The sequence below is a fragment of the Rhinatrema bivittatum genome, chromosome 3 (genome assembly GCF_901001135.1).
Source record: "Rhinatrema bivittatum chromosome 3, aRhiBiv1.1, whole genome shotgun sequence".
Classification (NCBI taxonomy): domain Eukaryota; kingdom Metazoa; phylum Chordata; class Amphibia; order Gymnophiona; family Rhinatrematidae; genus Rhinatrema; species Rhinatrema bivittatum.
The window spans coordinates 536,627,203-536,644,351 of record NC_042617.1 but is presented as its reverse complement, the minus strand read 5'-3'; the positions used below and the strand labels follow the sequence as shown (position 1 = coordinate 536,644,351).

At 49.5% G+C, this 17,149-nt stretch overlaps 1 protein-coding gene across 2 annotated transcripts in view; it reads right to left on the bottom strand.

Moving 5' to 3' along the window:
- Positions 1-17,149, bottom strand: part of EIF2B4 (eukaryotic translation initiation factor 2B subunit delta) — a 68,947-nt gene that overhangs the window by 14,162 nt on the left and 37,636 nt on the right. For both annotated transcript variants that reach the window (XM_029596355.1, XM_029596354.1), the window contains exons 8-10: positions 9,147-9,261; positions 8,131-8,207; positions 7,894-7,996 (exon numbers count right to left, since the gene is read on the bottom strand). In XM_029596355.1, coding sequence (XP_029452215.1) covers positions 7,894-7,996; positions 8,131-8,207; positions 9,147-9,261 — 295 coding nt within the window. The remainder of the gene's footprint in view (positions 1-7,893; positions 7,997-8,130; positions 8,208-9,146; positions 9,262-17,149) is intronic.

The window sequence follows — 17,149 nt, the reverse complement described above, 5'->3', positions numbered from 1 at the left end:
CAGCGCATAGGGGTGCTGTTTTCTTTCAGTTTGAGGATGTCGGGTTGTTGTCTGTGACCTCAGCACCTGGGAAAGACCGGGCCAAGCACCACAAGGAAGCATTGGCACTGGTCACCTTCGATGCATGTTGCCAGGCTTGGGGAGGCGCCGGCTCATGCCTTGATGTCCCTGAAGTGACCCCATGGCGAGGAGTGCCAATCCTCAAATCAATGCTGGGGACCGTGACGGTCTCCACTGGTCTTTGTGCCAGTCGCCGATCCACCTCGGGGATCTGAGGAAGATCTGGCCACTCCTCCTGCCTCCCAATCGGTGTTGGCATCGGCAACTTTCAAGGAAGAGATGGAGTGGCGAGTCCAGCTAGCAGTAGAACGAGCACTGCAGAGGATTGGGCCTATGACACCAACACCTGCACTCTACGTTTTGGAACCACTGCTGGAGTGGCTCAATGTGTTCATCAGTGCATTACAGACCTAGCTGGTGTCAGTTCCTGGGATGCCATCAATGCGGCACTGCTTCTCCCGACCAATACAGTGGTCTTTGCCAGTTTCTCCTCCAAGGAAGCCCCACAGAGGCCAGCAGGAACACAGAGGCTTGTAGCCCCCCATCCAGCTTCACTGTGGCCGGCACCGATGCTACCGGTGCCATTGCCTCTGGACGAAGGCATAGCATCTAGGGCCCCATCCCCTGTGGACCACAGTGAGGATGAGGCTCCATATGACCCCTGTATAACTGCAGATTCCTCCTCAGAGAACTTGGAGGGTCTCCCCCCAGAGGACTTAACCGTTACAGGTTTTGTGCAGACAATGGCTTATGCCATCTCCTTTCAGTTGTTGACAGAGGAGAATGCCAGGCACAAAATGCTGGAAATTCTCCAGTTCGTGGAGGCTCCTAAAGAGTTCATGGTGGTCCCTGTGCACAAGATCCTTAAGGAATTGCTGCTGAGGATCTGGGAACACCCCCTCACAGTACCTCCCATGAACAGGAAGGCGGTTGGGGTTTACCTCATCCAGAAGGCATCCGGATTCGAGAAACATCAGCTGCTGCACCAGTCGGTGGTGGTCGAATCCATCCTCAAGAGGGCCAAGTGTTCTCGGACCCACACCTCAGTGCCCCCAGGGATAGATCACAGGGCAATGGACGCTCTTGGGAGCAAAGTACTCCAGGGAGCCATGCTCATTGCCGGCACCACCTCCTATCAGCTCTACATGAGCTAATACTCACAGAACCTCTGGAAGCAGGTTCAAGAAGTGGCCAAACAGCTGCCTCAACAGCAGCAGGACACCCTCAGGTCGCTGGTGCATAAGGGCATGGAGTGTGGAAAACCCAAGGTTCACACAACCCACAATGTTTTCGAAACAGCATTGAGAGTCTCTGCAGCAGGAATCGGTGCCTCTAGAATGGCATGGCTGCAGGCCTCGGATCTCTGACTGGAGGTACAGGAAAGATTCGCTGATCTGCTGTGTACAGGAGAGAATCTCTTTGGAGATAAGGCGAGGGATACGGTAGCCCAGTTGCAGGAACACCATGAAACCCTCCAACAACTCTCCACCAGCACTTCTGACCCACCCTCCTCAGCTAGGAGGTTGGTGAGACAAGGCCGGAGGAAGTCTTTCTTCTACTAGAGGAAGTACTATACTCTGGCCCCTCGTTCCTGTTCAAAGAGGGGGAGCTCCCGCAGTTATCCCAGGCAGCAGAGAGCTCCCAAGCCCCAGCCAGCACCCTAGTCAAATCCCAGGAAGCATAACCCAGCCATCTGTACCCAAGACGCTGGATCCCCCGGTTGGGGCAGACTGCGATTCTTCACAAATCAGTGGCCCAGTATAACCTCGGACCAGTGGGTTCTGTCCATTGTCCTTCTAGGGTACCTATTTAACCTATTGGGTTTCCCGCCAAATTGCCTTCCGTGCCTGTTTTGGGGGCCAGTAGTGCTTCAGGAGAGGCTGGCATCTGTCGTCACTACAATCCACTGTGGAGTCAATAAGGGCATTCTCTTCAAGAGGTGCGCTAGCAACAGCCACCATTGTATGTCGGCGATGGTAGAACCGGAGAGAGGTAGGAGCGTCTGAAATTGCTCAGACACCGGCTTCCAGTGGGATAGCAAAGCTTTCTGTAATGGTCGCATATGCGCAAAAGCCCAGGGGACCAGGTCGATAGTGGAAGCCATGGTCCCCAGTACCTGAAGGTAGTCCCATGCTGTGGGAAGCGGGAGCGAGAGAAGTTTGTTCACTTGGTCCATAAGTTTGAGCGCCCGAGCATCCGGGAGGAACACCTTGCCAACTCGGGTATCGAAGCGCACCCCCAGAAATTCCAGGACCTGGGAGGGCTGAAGGTTGCTCTTGGAGAAATTGACTATCCACCCGAGGGATGTGAGGAGAGCAAGGTCCCGATCTACCGCTATTCTGCAGAGAGAGTCACTGACTTGGCCCGCACGAGCCAATCGTCCAGGTAAGGATGGACTAGGATTCCTTCTCGGCGAAGAGCTGCCGCCACCACAACTATGACCTTAGTAAAGGTGCGTGGAGCGGTGGCGAGGACGAAAGGCAGAGCTTGGAACCAAAAGTGTTGGCCCAGGATGTTGAAACGAAGATACTTCTGATGCTCGCGACGAATAGGTATGTGGAGATAGGCTTCCTTCAAGTCGAGGGAGGCCAGGTATTCGCCTGGATGAACTGCCGCGTCCACCGCCCTCAGGGTTTCCATTCGGAAATGGGGTACCCTGAGGGCCCGATTGACCCTCTTGAGATCCAAGATGCGACGGAAAGAACTGTCCTTCTTTGGCACGACGAAGTAGATGGAATACTGGCCGACGCCTTGTTCCTCCACCGGAACTAAGGCTCCCAGATCCTGGAGCCTGGCGAGAGTCTGGCAGATGGCTGCCCGCTTCCGGTGCCAGCAAGGGAAGACCATGTACAGGTCCGGAAGATCTCGGGCAAACTCTAAAGTGTAACCTTTCTCTGTCACCTCGAGGACCCACTGGTCCGACGTGATTTTGACCCATTCCTCCAGAAAATGGGAGAGATGTCCACCTAAGTCTGGAACGGAGGAATGGGCCAGCCGGATCTCATTGGGAGGCAGGCTTTGCAGTTGAATGTTGTGGGTTACCATCCCGGAAGGCCCGGCAGCCATGAAAGGAATGAGACCATGCCTGGGATCTGGAGTAGTTCCCTTGAGGAAAGGAGCCCCGTGCCCTGTTGGTATACCTCCTCTGACCCCTGAAATGGGACCGCGTAGGAAAGAAAGACCTAAGCTGTTTAGGGCAGTCCTCCGGCAGCTTATGGATCTTGTTCTCACCCAAGAATTTAATAAGCTGCTCTAGGTCCTCGCCAAAAAGCAACTTACCCTTGAAAGGAAGTGTGCCCAACTGGGATTTGGAAGAGGAGTCCGCCAACCAGTTGCGCAGCCAGAGGAGGCATCTGGCCGACACTGCTGCGACCACTGCCTTGGCCTGTACACGGAGTAAATCGTAGAAGGCATCCACTCCATATGCCACTGCGCCCTCCAGTCTTTCAGCCTGCTCCGCCTCTGCAAACAGGAGGTCCTGGGTGCTGAGTAATTGTTGAACCCACCTAAGGCTTGCCCGCTGCATGAGACTGCTGCAGATCGTCGCCCAGACATCTAAGGCCAAGACTTCGAAGATACGCTTGAGATAAAATTCAAGTTTGCAGTCCTGGACATGAAATGGTGGTGTGCTTGGTGACCGCAGAGATCGAAGAGTCCACCTTGGGGATTTTCAGCATCTCCAGCCAATCCTCGGAAAGAGGCTAGAGTTTGTCCATAACTCTAACCACATGTAGCCCCATCTCGGGAGCTTCCCATTCCCGAAGGAGCAGCAGCTTATGCATGGGATGGAACGGAAAAGTGCATGGAGGCGCCCTGAGTCCCGCCAGGACCGGGTCCACGTGGGCTGGCATTGCGGCCGTCACCATATCATCTGGAGGGACTTCAATCCCAAGTTCTTTCAGGTTGAAGGGGATAAGAGGTTCCAGAGTCAGAAAATATTTTATTATTTTGTGTTTATTGATAATTACCTATATTCAGTGTAGTCAGTAATCAATAGGCCATAAGAGAAACGTAAGCATTAATACCCATATGCCTTTTCTGTTTTCAGAAACTATAGCACTAGTCAAAGCCTCTGCTGGATACATTCCAGCCCCCCCCCCCCCCCTTCCAGACCTTGAAAAAGAGCTGCTTTGGAGCTAATTCCTTATCTATAGAAAAGGACTGTTCAAGGTTTGAATTTTATGGCCTTGGGCAGCCTCAACCATTTGGTTGCTCAGGCATGTAAAAGTCCAATTCCTTTAATTAAAATGCACATGGAGCTTCCTAGGATAGGAAGGAATACATAATCTCTTATCTCTGAACTGTTAGAAGACAGAAAAAAACAGTAAGGGTGTTTTTCGCCTGGCACAGCTTAGCATTGCATGAATGAAAGGAAAAACAGGCAACACTTTAATTGGGCAGGAAAACTCCTATATTTTATTTTCCATATCCTGATATTAAATTGTTTGAACCTTTTCAAGGCTTCAAACCATTTTCTTCAAAGGCTAAATATTGATGTATTGACAGAAATAATACAGTTGCCCCAGATCAGAGGATTTTGGGATTATAAGAATAGGAAGCAGACAAAGGAAGGGATAACTATGACTTTGGCTTTTTCCTGATACGTGAAAAGCAGAGAGAGACAAAGAGCGGGACTGCTTCAGATATCTGATAGATATTATTTTTATTTTCAGCATATGAGAACCTGTATTAAACTAATTGCTATTGTTTCTAAATTGGCACATGTATTAGAAATGCATGAGTTAAATAAAAATGTCGTTAGTTGATATCTATTTAACATTAATATTATCTGTCACCATATTAATGGTTTTCACACTGATTGTAGTGTATAGTCTGATAAAAATAAGGTTTGAACATAGAAATGTTTCTTAGAATCATTTAGAGATTTTAGTATTGATATTTTTCTTTATTTGAAATAAAGAAAATATTTTACTACATATTGTCTGGTTTTATTCTAGTGCATGCTGTGCTGCATTAATTATTGGTTTATAAAGTTCTGGAGTAAAAAGAAAACACATCTCTGAAATCAAATAATAAACTTTTTTTTGTCTATAAGGCAGGAAGGGTAGAAAAAGGAGATAAGAAAAAGGGTTTTCATCCAAGCAGAATCCCCTGGTAAAAACTTTAAATTCTGATAGTGGTGACCCCAAAATTTAAATCTCTTTTTTTTTTTTTACACCAGCTCCTCCCTTTGAAAGAAACGTAGCACCCAGGGGTCATCCCCTTCGAGGGGGGGACCCGGCAAAGACAAATCCGTGTCCGGATCCTGGTCCGGAATTGCGGGTGGCTGAGGCGGATGGGGGGGGGGGGGGTGGTACCTCCGGTACCACTCTAATCCTGATGGAGCTTTGCGGATCCGGCACCACAGGAGCGGGCGGAGTGGGCGTCCTCCTGCAAGCTGGCCAGGTAAGATTTGTGCATCAAGAGCACAAATTCTGAAGAAAAACATGGCCTGGATTTCCCGGGGCCGGGGGGGAGGGGGAGAAACCTGAAAATATGATTCTTCTCCCCCCTGCAGCTCCGAATCAGGAGATGCACTAATGCCCAAAATGGCTGCCGTTCCCATGGTTTGCCGGGTCGGGAACGGCCTGGCCATGCGGGGGGAGGAACGCCCCTGGGTCCTTGGTGGGGTCGGCGCCGCAGAGGGAGCCTCCCCACCCGGCAAGCACCCCGAACACAGCCCATTGCGGGAGAGCCGCAAAGCAGACTCCCCGCAGGCTAAACAGTGAGATTGCGGCATGACTAACAGGAAATCGCAGCGAGCAGAAGAAAAACAGCTGAATCGTGCAGGGGAGAGGAGCTAGTGCAGGCGAATGAACCCTGGCCGTTCCTTTCTCTGCTACAGCAGAGGAAAGTAAGCTGCCTTCTGAGTAAAATTAAAAGTAAGTCTAGATTCTTTTTTTTTTTTTGTTAGACAGGGGAATGAACCTCCCTGTAAGCTGGGGAATTACAACGTCCCAGGGCTCAAGGCAGTTTCTGAGGGGGAGTGACTGGACCACCAGTATCGCCCCAGTACACGGGTCACCGGGAAGGGAGCCTAAACTGAGAAACTCAAGGGGCAAGCCCCTCTAGGCCCCCCAAGAGCGAGGAAACAGCACTGTCCCCTAAATGACAGAGTTGAGGTAAAAATAGTTTCAAACTTTTTTTTTTTTTTTAATTAAACACAAAGACCAATAATACTTGCTTGAGCTTGAAAAATAGATAGAAAAACCCCACAGGGCAAACAAACATAGAAACATAGAAATGACGGCAGAAGAAGACCAATCGGTCCATCCAGTCTGCCCAGCAAGCTTCACACTTCTTTTTTTCTCATATTTATCTGTTTCTCTTGGCTCTTAGTAACCTTAGGTTCTATTTCCCTTTCACCCCCACCATTAATGTAGAGAGCAGTGATGGAGCTGCTTCCAAGTGAAATATTACGTTTGATTAGTTGGATAAGCGGCAGCATAGCTCTCTGCCATTGAAGCAGAGAGCAATGCTGGATATGCGTGAAGTATCAGTTTTTTTTCCCCCCCTGTCGTTGAAGCAGAGAGCAATGCTGGATGTGTGTGAAGTATCAGTTTTTCTTCTCCCCTGCTGTTGAAGCAGGGAGCTATGCTGGATATGTGTGAAGTATCAGTTTTTCTTCTCCCCTGTCGTTGAAGCAGAGAGCTATGCTGGATATGTGTGAAGTATTAGTTTTTCTTCTCCCCTGCCGTTGAAGCAGAGAGCTATGCTGGATATGCGTGAAGTATTAGTTTTTCTTCTCCCCTGCCATTGAAGCAGAGAGCTATGCTAAATATGCGTGAAGTATTAGTTTTTCTTCTCCCCTGCCGTTGAAGCAGGGAGCTATGCTGGATATGCACTGAAAGTGAAGTATACCTTGAAAGTCACATTAACTATCATCAAATATTGAAAAGCCTAATAATTGGTAATACCTATAGCCCATGAACCCATCCCTGTTTTTTCTGTTTTGTTTGTTTTTTTCTTTTTTTAATTGGGAGATGGCAGCCCTCCATCCTTCCGCTCCGTGAAGGTGGAACACCAACCACTGGCCACTGGCATCCCGCTCCGTGAATGCCTCTGTGGCTACTGCCGCTCCGTGCAGTGTTTTGCTGCCTCCTCTTTATAGGCGTCCTCTAGACCTGATAGATCCATGGAGTTTATCCCACGCCCCTTTGAAGTCCTTCACAGTTTTGGACTTCACCACTTCCTCCGCCTCCGGAAGGGTATTCCAGGCATCCACCACTTTCTCCGTGAAGAAATACTTCCTGACATTGAGGGAACCGCAAGGTGAGCTGCCGGCATCTGCTGGAGACAGACAAATACTGAAGGGATTCAGGTCCCGATGATGTTGTCTGATGCTGACGGAAGGGTCATTCACTCTGCAGGTCCTCATCTCTAAGAACCATGCCCTCTAACCTTCCGAAAAAAACTCAAGACATGGCTCTTCCTCCAAGCCTTCTCATAACTTACATATCCAGCAATTTCTTCACCAGACCAGACACTGATTCTTAACTAAACACCCCACCAAGTTTAGGCATTATCTTATGCCTCTCTTCTTTATATTATTGCATTATCTAATTTATTCAGTTATGCTTCCTATTTCTCCGGCTATCCTAGCCCTCCATGTTAAAACCTCCTTGTTATATGTAACTTTCGCCTCTTGTTAAATGGTTGATTATGTTTTACCCCTTGTTATATGTAAACCGATCTGATATGAATTTCTTTCATGAAGGTCGGTATATAAAAATGTTAAATAAATAAATAAATAAGCTCTTACCCACAACGAGAGCCATCTCTCCCCTCTGGTAACCCACACAGATGTCCCCCAAATCAGAAAGTCTCTCTTACCTCCTCTTCCTTCATGCTGCTGGGTGTGTTGGAGATTTCCTTCTTCAAGTATTTGATGGCGTTTCCCATGCTGACGGAGAGCAGGCGACACTGATTCAGAAAACTAGAGAGGAGGCAAAGGAAAGGGGGAAAATCAGCCAGAGAAACACAGTGGTGTCAGTCCCACAGCTCTCCTGTTACACCCATGCACCTGTCCCAATGGGCCCCCTGCTCCCTCTTCTCCCCCTTCTCCCTCACCTGATGTACGGATCCAGCTTGTTGACCAGGTCTCGAGAAAGCTCCTCGTTTAGAGGGGTGGAATAGTCTTGGATAACCTGAACCAGAGGAAAAAACAAAACAAAACAAAAGGAAAGATAAATCAAAGGAGTACACCTGTGGATGGCAGGAAGAGGAGGAAGCAAAAACAACAAATGAAGGGAAAGCGAGAGCTCGGGACGGCAGATAAAATACATCTTCTGAGCCACCCAACAGTATGGGGCAGGGCAAATGACTGGCGAGGCAAAGAGGAGACGACCATAGTCAGAGCATTTGTGGTTGTGGTCTGTTTTCTGGAGGCCGTTCTGTACCAGTATTATTATTACTATTTTTTTTAATATAATAACCAACAATCAATCCAAAACCCTTACTGTGACCAGGCCACATGCTGCCCAGTTCACAACCCTAGCGGTGCAATGATCGGCATTCAGGCTCATCTATGAGGGAAAGGGAACAGAAGAGGTGAGAAAATGGTGAGGGCAGAAATAGTGGGGAACAAGGAGGGGCACAGCTTGGCTCGGAGTTACTCCCTTACTCACCCCTCTTGTACCCGTCTGAAGGTTATAGAACATGACATCTGCCCTCTGTGCTGAGGTTCCCTGTATTAGCACTAATCACCCACTGCAGAGTGTCTTCACACATCCCCACAATCCATTTCTGCTTTCACCAGCAAAAAAGTATGCACTAGTCATTCTGGAATAACTGATCACCTCTGTCAGCAGCCTTGGTGGTTGCACTATAAAAAAATATTTCCTTACATTTTAAAATAACTTGCTTACTATTTATCATTTTTTAAAGTGCTACTAGACGTACACAGCGGATGAGAACTTGACTGCTTTCATCTTCTGCTATGGGTTTGATAAGGCGGGGTACAATTGTAGCGAAACATAACATATGTCCCCTGCAGTGCAGCAGGAGCTGGGCTGAATGAGGACGGCAGCTGGTGGACAAGTGGAGGGGGAGAGTTGGCTCTTGAGAGACTGTTGGAGTGCACTTACCTGTTTGAGAGTGCGCAGGAGGGCGATGCAGCGAGAGTTGGAGCCAGTGATGATGCCTTCTGAGTACTGTAGGCCGAGTTGCACCACAGCTGGGTGGATCACTGTGCAGGGAATGCTGAGAAGATGGGGAGGATAAACAAGTGAGTGATTAGCAGCCGATGCAGAAACAGACCTTCAGTGCCTCTTCTACTCATATGGACCTGCTTGAGGAATGGAAGGCTCTACCAGACCACAGACTTCATGTTCAGTACTCTCCCTACACATCACTGGATTTCCACATGCCCTGTTAAAGAGCACCATGTGGGGCTGACCTAGGAGGTTGACACAGTGGAGACTCAGGATAGGTTTCCCCTAGTTACACCCCTGAAGAGGCACAAAAATGGCTCTAAATACGATAGAATGGAAGTCCTGTAGCTTCTTCCACCTCAGTTTAACACAATAACTGAATCAGATTCACTAAAATCATATCCAGGGACACCTAAAACCAGACCTTCCAATCACATGAACCGTGCCCCATGTTAGAAGCGAGTTCTGAAAAGGGAGGGGGTGTAGAATTATCCATACTGCCAGGCCTTTCCTCTTCAGAGAAACACTTCAGGATATTTAAGGAACTGAACTAGGGGACTGAGGTTCTATAGAGGGATATGCACAAATGTAGAGCTCCCTAGACCTTAAAGTGGCAGAAAATCTTTAGTACAAATGTCCCTTAGCTTAAAGAGTACCCGAACGTAACTCACCTTGAGCTACCATGAAAAGTTGTTCCCTAAATCTAAATAAAATACAGAAGATGGACCAGAAGAGAACAAAAGCCAAAAAATGACTGCAAAGGATGTCGGTCCAGAAGGATGTCCTCCTCCTTCAAAGAAGAGCAGCCACCTTCAGTGGTGTCCAGGACACCCGTCATGCTCAACACTTTCCCCACAAAGCTCTAGAAACATGCAATGCAGATCACATAACCCAGGGCGTCCCAAACCTTTAGCCAGTGCGATTCCATTTTAACACTTGAAAATTCACATGACCCGAGAAGACAACCAAAACAAATTAGAAGGGGTGCAGTCCTCCTTCAAAAATGACTCCCCCTCCCTTTATTCCAACTGATCTACTCTATCAACCTCCACTCCCTTCAGAGGATCTTCTTGCTTAACCTCTTCTTCTCCAGCAGACACCCTTTTTCCCTCTGCTCTTCCAATCGATGCCCTCTTACATCATCCATCATTTCTCTTACCCACTCCAGCCCCTTTTTGCATCCCCCAGCTGATCCTCACCCAAATCCCTTCTTAATAAATCCCAGTTGAAAGCAGAGTTCCTCACCTGTAACAGGTGTTCTCTAAGGATAGCAGGATGTTAGTCCTCACACATAGGGGACATCAACAGATGGAGCCCAGCAAGGACAACGTCTGTCAAAGTCCATGCAGGGTCCCTCTTCAGTCTTGTAATATAGAATTAAGATTAAAAATAAAAATAGGAGAAACCCAACTCCATGGGGTGGCAGGAGGGTTTCATGCGGACTAACATCCTGCTGTCCTCTGAGAACACCTTCACAGGTAAACATTTCTGCTTTCTCCTAGGACAAGCAGGATGGTAGTCTTCACACAAGAGTGAATACCTAGCTACAGGCTGGTCCCCAACACAAAAGGGAACCAACAGACACCCAACTGGGTACCAACAGACAACAACAGTGCTGTGGTAACAGAGGGGAGAGACAGCCTGAACACAAAGAACATTGCCATGGCTCTGACAGAATAAGCCTTGACCTGACCCCCAAGATACAGTCTCACCTGGGCCTAACAGAAGGAGATGCAATCTGCAAGCCAATTGGATAGTGTCTGTTTGGCAATGGCAATGCCCAACCTATTCCTATCAAAAGAAATAAAATGTTGGGTGGACTGTCTATGGGCTTGGGTCTGCTCCAGATAGAAGGCTAAGGCTCATTTGCAGTCTAAACTGTGCAGTGCTCATTTGCCTTCGTGCGACGGGCCTGGGAAAGAATTTTGGTGGGCTGATGGACTGGTTAACATGGCAGTCTGTCACCACCTTAGGCAGAAATTTAGGGCGCGTACACAAGATCACCCTATCATGATAAAAGTTAGTGTAAGGTGAATAAGTCACTAAGGCCTGGAGCTTGCTGATCGCCACCAAAAATATGACCTTCCAGGTCAGGTACTTCAGGTCACAGGTGCGCAGCAGCTCAAAAGGTGCTTTCATCAACTGAGCTAACATCACGAAGTCCCAAGACACAGCGGGAGGCTTCAATTGAAACAGGCCCCACATGAAGTGTACAACTATAGGCTGTACAGAGTTGAGCGTACCATCTACACCATGGTGATATGCGCCAACAGTACTGAGATGAACTCTAATGGAGTTAGTTTTTAAGCCAGCTTCCAGTAAATGTAGAAGTTAAATCAAGCAGTTTTTGTGAGAGGCAGAAGGATCTAGGACCTTCTGCTCACACCACAGAGAAAACCTCCTCCACTTCAGTACATAATACTTTCTAGTGAAAGCTTTTTTAGAAGCCACTAGGACCCGAAACAATTCCTCTGAAAGACTGAATGGTTGCAGCATGAACCTCTCCATATCCATGCTGTGAGCGACAGGGCCTAGAGGTTGGGATGCTGCAACCTGCCTTGATCCTGTGTGATGAGATCTGGGGAAGTCCCTAGACTGATCGGTTTTCGGATGGACAACTCCCTTAGGAGTGGAAACCAGACCTATTTCCATCAATAAGGGGCTATGAGGATCATAGTCCCCTTGTCTTCGTGAAGCTTCAAGAGAGTTTTCGCCACTAAGGGAATTGGAGGATATGTGTACAGAAAACCCTTGCCCCAATGACGGGCAAGGATGTCCGAAGCTGGTTTGCCATGTAACCTGTACAGGGAGCAGAACCAAAGCACTTTCCTGTTGCAAGGGGATGTAAACAGATCTATGTCCGGCTGCCCCAGAAGCGGAATATCTGATTTGCTACCCTCTAGTCCAGGGACCACTCGAGAGGTCTGAAAGCATGACTTAGTCTGTCCACTACCACATTCTCCCTCCTGGTCAGGTACAAGGCCCTGAGCATAATCCCGTGGGACAGGGCCCCCGACCAGAACTGGATCACTTCCTGACACAGAAGGTTCAATCCCTAACCTTCCTGCTTGCTGACATACCACATAGCTACCTGGTTGTCTGTCTGGATCAGGACAACTTTGTTGAACAGTTGATCTCTGAAAGCCCATAGTGCGTACCTGATCGCTGCAAGCTCCAGGAATTTGATCTGGCAACAGCTTTTCTGAGCAGACCAGAGGCCCTGGGTGTGGAGCCCCTCTACATGAGCTCCCCAGCCCAGGGTGGATACATCCATGGTTAGGACAATTTGTGAAGGAGGACTCCAGAAAAAGATCCCCCGTTCTAGATTGGAAAGTACCCTCCACCAGGACAGAGCATTCCAGAGAGATGGGGTGACTCGGATGCAAGCCTGGAGGCTGTGTGTGACCTGGCGCCACTGTGGCCTCAGGGTCCATTGGGCTCTGCGCATGTGTAAACATGCCAAGGGAATGACATGGACGGTTGCGGCCATGTGGCCCAACAACCTTAACATGTGCTGCGCTGACACCTGCTGGCTCTCCTCGATCTCTGCCACTATGGATGCCGGGTGGCAGCCCATGAATGAGGCAGGAAGGCTTTTGCCTGAGCCGTGTCTAGCAGGGCTCCTATAAAGTCCAATTGAGGTGACGGACTGAGATGGGACTTCAGGTAGTTGATGACGAACCCTAGTGACTCCAAGCACCTGGATGGTCAAGCTCATGGACCAAATGGCTCCTGCCTGAGATGTGCTCCTGACCAGCCAATTGTCCGGATAGGGGAAGACAGCCTGTGGAGGTGCGCCGCCACCATGGCCAGGCATTTTGTGAAGACACGTGGGACTGATGTTAGCCCAAACGGCAACACTCTGTACTGAAAGTGCTGTTTTCCCACTACAAATTGAAGACATTTCCTGTGACTTGGGAAGATCTCAACATGGATAGACAAATCCCCATAGCCAGGCCCCACTTTGTAGAAGGGAGATCAAGGTGCCCAGAGAAACCATCTTGAACTTTCTTTTTTTTAGAAATGTGTTCAAGGGCCTTAGGTCTAGGATGGGACGGAGTCCTCCTGTTCTCTTTGGAATCAAGGAATACCTGGAGTAGAATCCCTGCCCTCTCTGCCTTGATGGAACAGGCTCGACCGCCCTGGCCATTAAGAGGGCAGAGAACTCCACAAGTATCTCCTGATGCACTACTGGCCCCCAAAACGGGCACAGAGGGCAATCTGATAGGATACCCAATAGGTTTAATTGATACCCTTGATGTACGATGGACAGAACTCACTGGTCCGAGGTTGTACTGGGCTACTGGTTCATAAAGAAATATAGCCTTTTCCCGTCTGGGGGATCCAGCGTCTCGGGTACAGGCAACTGGCTTATGCTCCCTCCAATCCAGTCAAAACACTGTCCTGGGAGTTGACTGAGGCACCAGCTGGGGCTTGGGAGTCTGCCTGGGGAGTCTGTGGGAGCTCACATGTTGCTGATGGGAGTGAGGGGGCAGAGAATAGTGCTTCCTCTGGTGATAGAAAGACTTCCTGTGCCCCTGCCTCACCAACCTCCTGGATGACGACGGGTTGAGAGTGCCAGCAGAGATCTGTTGGAAGGTCTCATGGTGGTCCCGCAACTGGGCTACTGTATCCCTCACCCTATCAGCGAGCCATTCCTGAACCACTGGACAAAGATCTGAGTCCCGCAGCCATGCCATTCTACAGATGCCGATTCCCGTTGCAGAGGCCCTCGCTGCCGTTTTGAAAACATGGTAAGTCGCCCGGACCTCATGTTTCCCACACTCCAGGTCCTTATGCACCAGCAACTGGAGGGAGTCCTACTGCTGCTGAGGCAGCTGCTTGGCTATCTCCTATACCTGCTTCCAGAGGTCCCACAAGTATTGGCTCATGCAGAGCTGGTAGGAGGCGATGAGGTGATGTATGAAAAGCTAAAAGCAGTACTGGGCAGAATTTGGCGAAAAAAACCGGGACAATGTGGTGTACCAATCCATGCTTGTATACATTAAGATATACACCCACCCTGACATTCCGACCAGACTTTGGAAGGAGCGAAGAACACAAGGAGGGCTTCAGGGATAAGAAAAAGCCCCTAGGCTGTATTTGTCAACCCCAACCAAACAACACACTGTCCAATTCCAGTAGGGAGTTACCCCCCACCCACCACCACCACGGCAGACCTCTCAGCATGATAGGAACAGTCGAAATTAAGAGCGAACCTCCTGGGGAAGAAATCCAGAACTCTCCAAGAGACAGAAAGCAGTGATGCCATTTAAGTGCAAATCCCTGAAGAAACAGGATTTCTTTACTGGTAGGAGGCGATGTGGGCAATAAGCATGGCCACCTTGAATACTTTCCTCCCAAGAGTGTCTAATGCCCTGTGGTCCTTCCCCGAGAGCGCCAAAGAATGGGTCCAAGAGTGCTTGGCCCTCTTAAGGGCAGATTAGACGACCACTGATTGATTGGGGAGCTGACACTTATCGAACCTGGTAGCCTTCTGGACAAGGTAGATCCCATCCGCCTTCCTGTTAACAGGAGAAACTGTGAGGGGGTGTTCCCATATCCTCAACAGCAGCTCCTTAAAGATATTGTGCACTGGGACCGCCACGATTTCCATAGGAAGCTCCACAAATTGGAGGATCTCCAGCATCTTGCATCTGGCATCTTCCTCAGTCAGTAACTAAAAAGAAATTACCCGCACAAAACCTGGGAAGGATAACTCCTCCAGCAGGAACCTCCTTCACCCTTCTGGAGAAGATGGTTCTGAGGGGAAAATCTCTGATCCCTTGGAGGATGACTCCACAGTATCATCTTCCCAGAGATCATAGGGATCCTCATCCTCACTGAAATCAACAGGGGTTGGGGCCCTGGGTGCTCGGCCTTCGTCCAGAGGCACAGCATCCGGCAAACGCAGTGCAGGTCCTGGCAAAGCTGAACAGGGGGCAGCAGGCTGCGTCTTTGCCGGCCTAGGCTGAGCTTCCTCCTTGGAAGAACCATCAACATCCACCACATCGGTTGGGGGTAGTATCAGTGCCCCACCAGGCATTGATGGCCTCCCAGGAACGATGCCAACTGGGTTGGTAACATACCAATGAGCACATTGGATCCGTTGCTAGAACAGCTCAAAGTGGACAAGACTGGCGTCAGTGCCATCGGTGCCACAGGACACAGACTGCATTACCCACTCCATCGCTAGCTAGATGTGTCGCTCCAGCTCCTTCTCGAAAATTGCCAAAGCCAGCACCGACTGGGAGGACGGAGGAATGGCCAGATCTTCCTCAGATCCTTGAGGTGGATTGGTGACTGGTACTAGGACCAGTGGAGACCATTTTATATCCCCAGCATCAATGGAGGATGGGTGCTCCTTGTTGTGGGGTCACTTCAGGGGCATCACTGCATGAGCCAGCGCATCCCCATGCCCGGCACTGTGCATCGAAGGCAACTGGTGCTGATGCTTCCTCGGCTTCCCTTGGTGCTCGGCCTGGACATTCCCTGGTGCTGAGGTCAAAGATAAGGAACTGACCTCTTTGACCTGGACAAGACCAAGCATGGCCAGTCTCCAGCTCTCCTATCCACTGGCGGCATCGACGGTCCCGCCGATGTTGATGCGTCTGTCAGTGTGGTTCCAAGGTCCACCCGTGCTGATGTCACCGATGCCGAAGTCAATGGCTCAGACATCCCCGACCCAGAGTTTCTCCATCTTGTTGAGTCGGGTGAGACGACTCTTTGGGATCATTTGGGTGCATTTGCGACAATCGCAGACTTCATGCGATGCCCCCAGGCAGAGGACACATATCATGGGGATTTGTAATAGACATGATTCTCGGGCATCAACAAAAACCAGTTGTAGCCATGACAAAAGCAAAAAATAGGGATGCAAAATGACAATGCTGGTGGGCACAGAGGCACTGCTGCCATGGGGGGAGGTCAAAGCGAAAGAAAACGTCAAGAATCCTACCTGACGAGGCTACAGGAGAGACCAAGAGGGACCTGGAGTCTATGGAAATACAAAAAACCTGAAGAGAAAATCGGGGAAAAAAGTTTTCTACAAGTTTTAGGCAAAAAAGCCAAGAGCTCACTCACATTGCAATGCAAAAGCTCCGCGGAAAAAAACAGACTGAAGAGGGACCCTGCGTGGACACGTGGTATAAGGCATGCTGGGCATGCTCAGTATGCCAAGTCAAAGTTCTGGAAACTTTGACAGAAGTTTTCTGTGCCGGGCTCCATCTGATGTCACCCATCAGTGAGGACTACCATCCTGCTTGTCCTTGGAGAACCTCTGTTATCCCCTTCCTCAATCCTCATCCCCTCTATTTCAACTCCCAGCCTTACCGCCTTCCCCTCCAACCTCTTCTCTCTCACACCCCCCCCCCCAAGCTGATTCTGTCTCATCCCCAACTCCTCTCTTACATCCTCTATTCAATCTTTAGTCAAACCCCCCCCCGAAAATCACTGGCCCCCTGATCCAACCCTCAAATCAGTGCCTTCAAACAACCCCCTGGCCAGGGTCAGTAGCAACATTTTCCCTTGGGCTCTGGGCTAAAGGTGGATGATAGCTGGTGGAAAGGCAGGTTTATGATAGGGGCATCATTTTTCTCTTGGGTGGGCTCAGTGGTGGGTGAGGAGCAGTGGCAACTCCACTGGACTATGGCTGGTCCTAAAGCCCAACATTGATCTGCAAGTGGCACGAGTATTAGTAATGAAAGTCGGCACGAGGCTTGTGAGCATTGCAGCGGCTCTGATCCCTCCTTATGCAGGGCTTCCTGATACCACAGAAACTCATGCAAGGGCAGCACCACTGCAGAGCCTGAGTGTGTGCACTGGTTCAGAGCTTCCATGCTGACATTCTACTACTAATCCTGCTGGCGCCTGAAGAACACTGACATCTGAGGCACGTGAGACCCCAGCTTGGGGTTCTGACCCACAGTTTGGGAAAG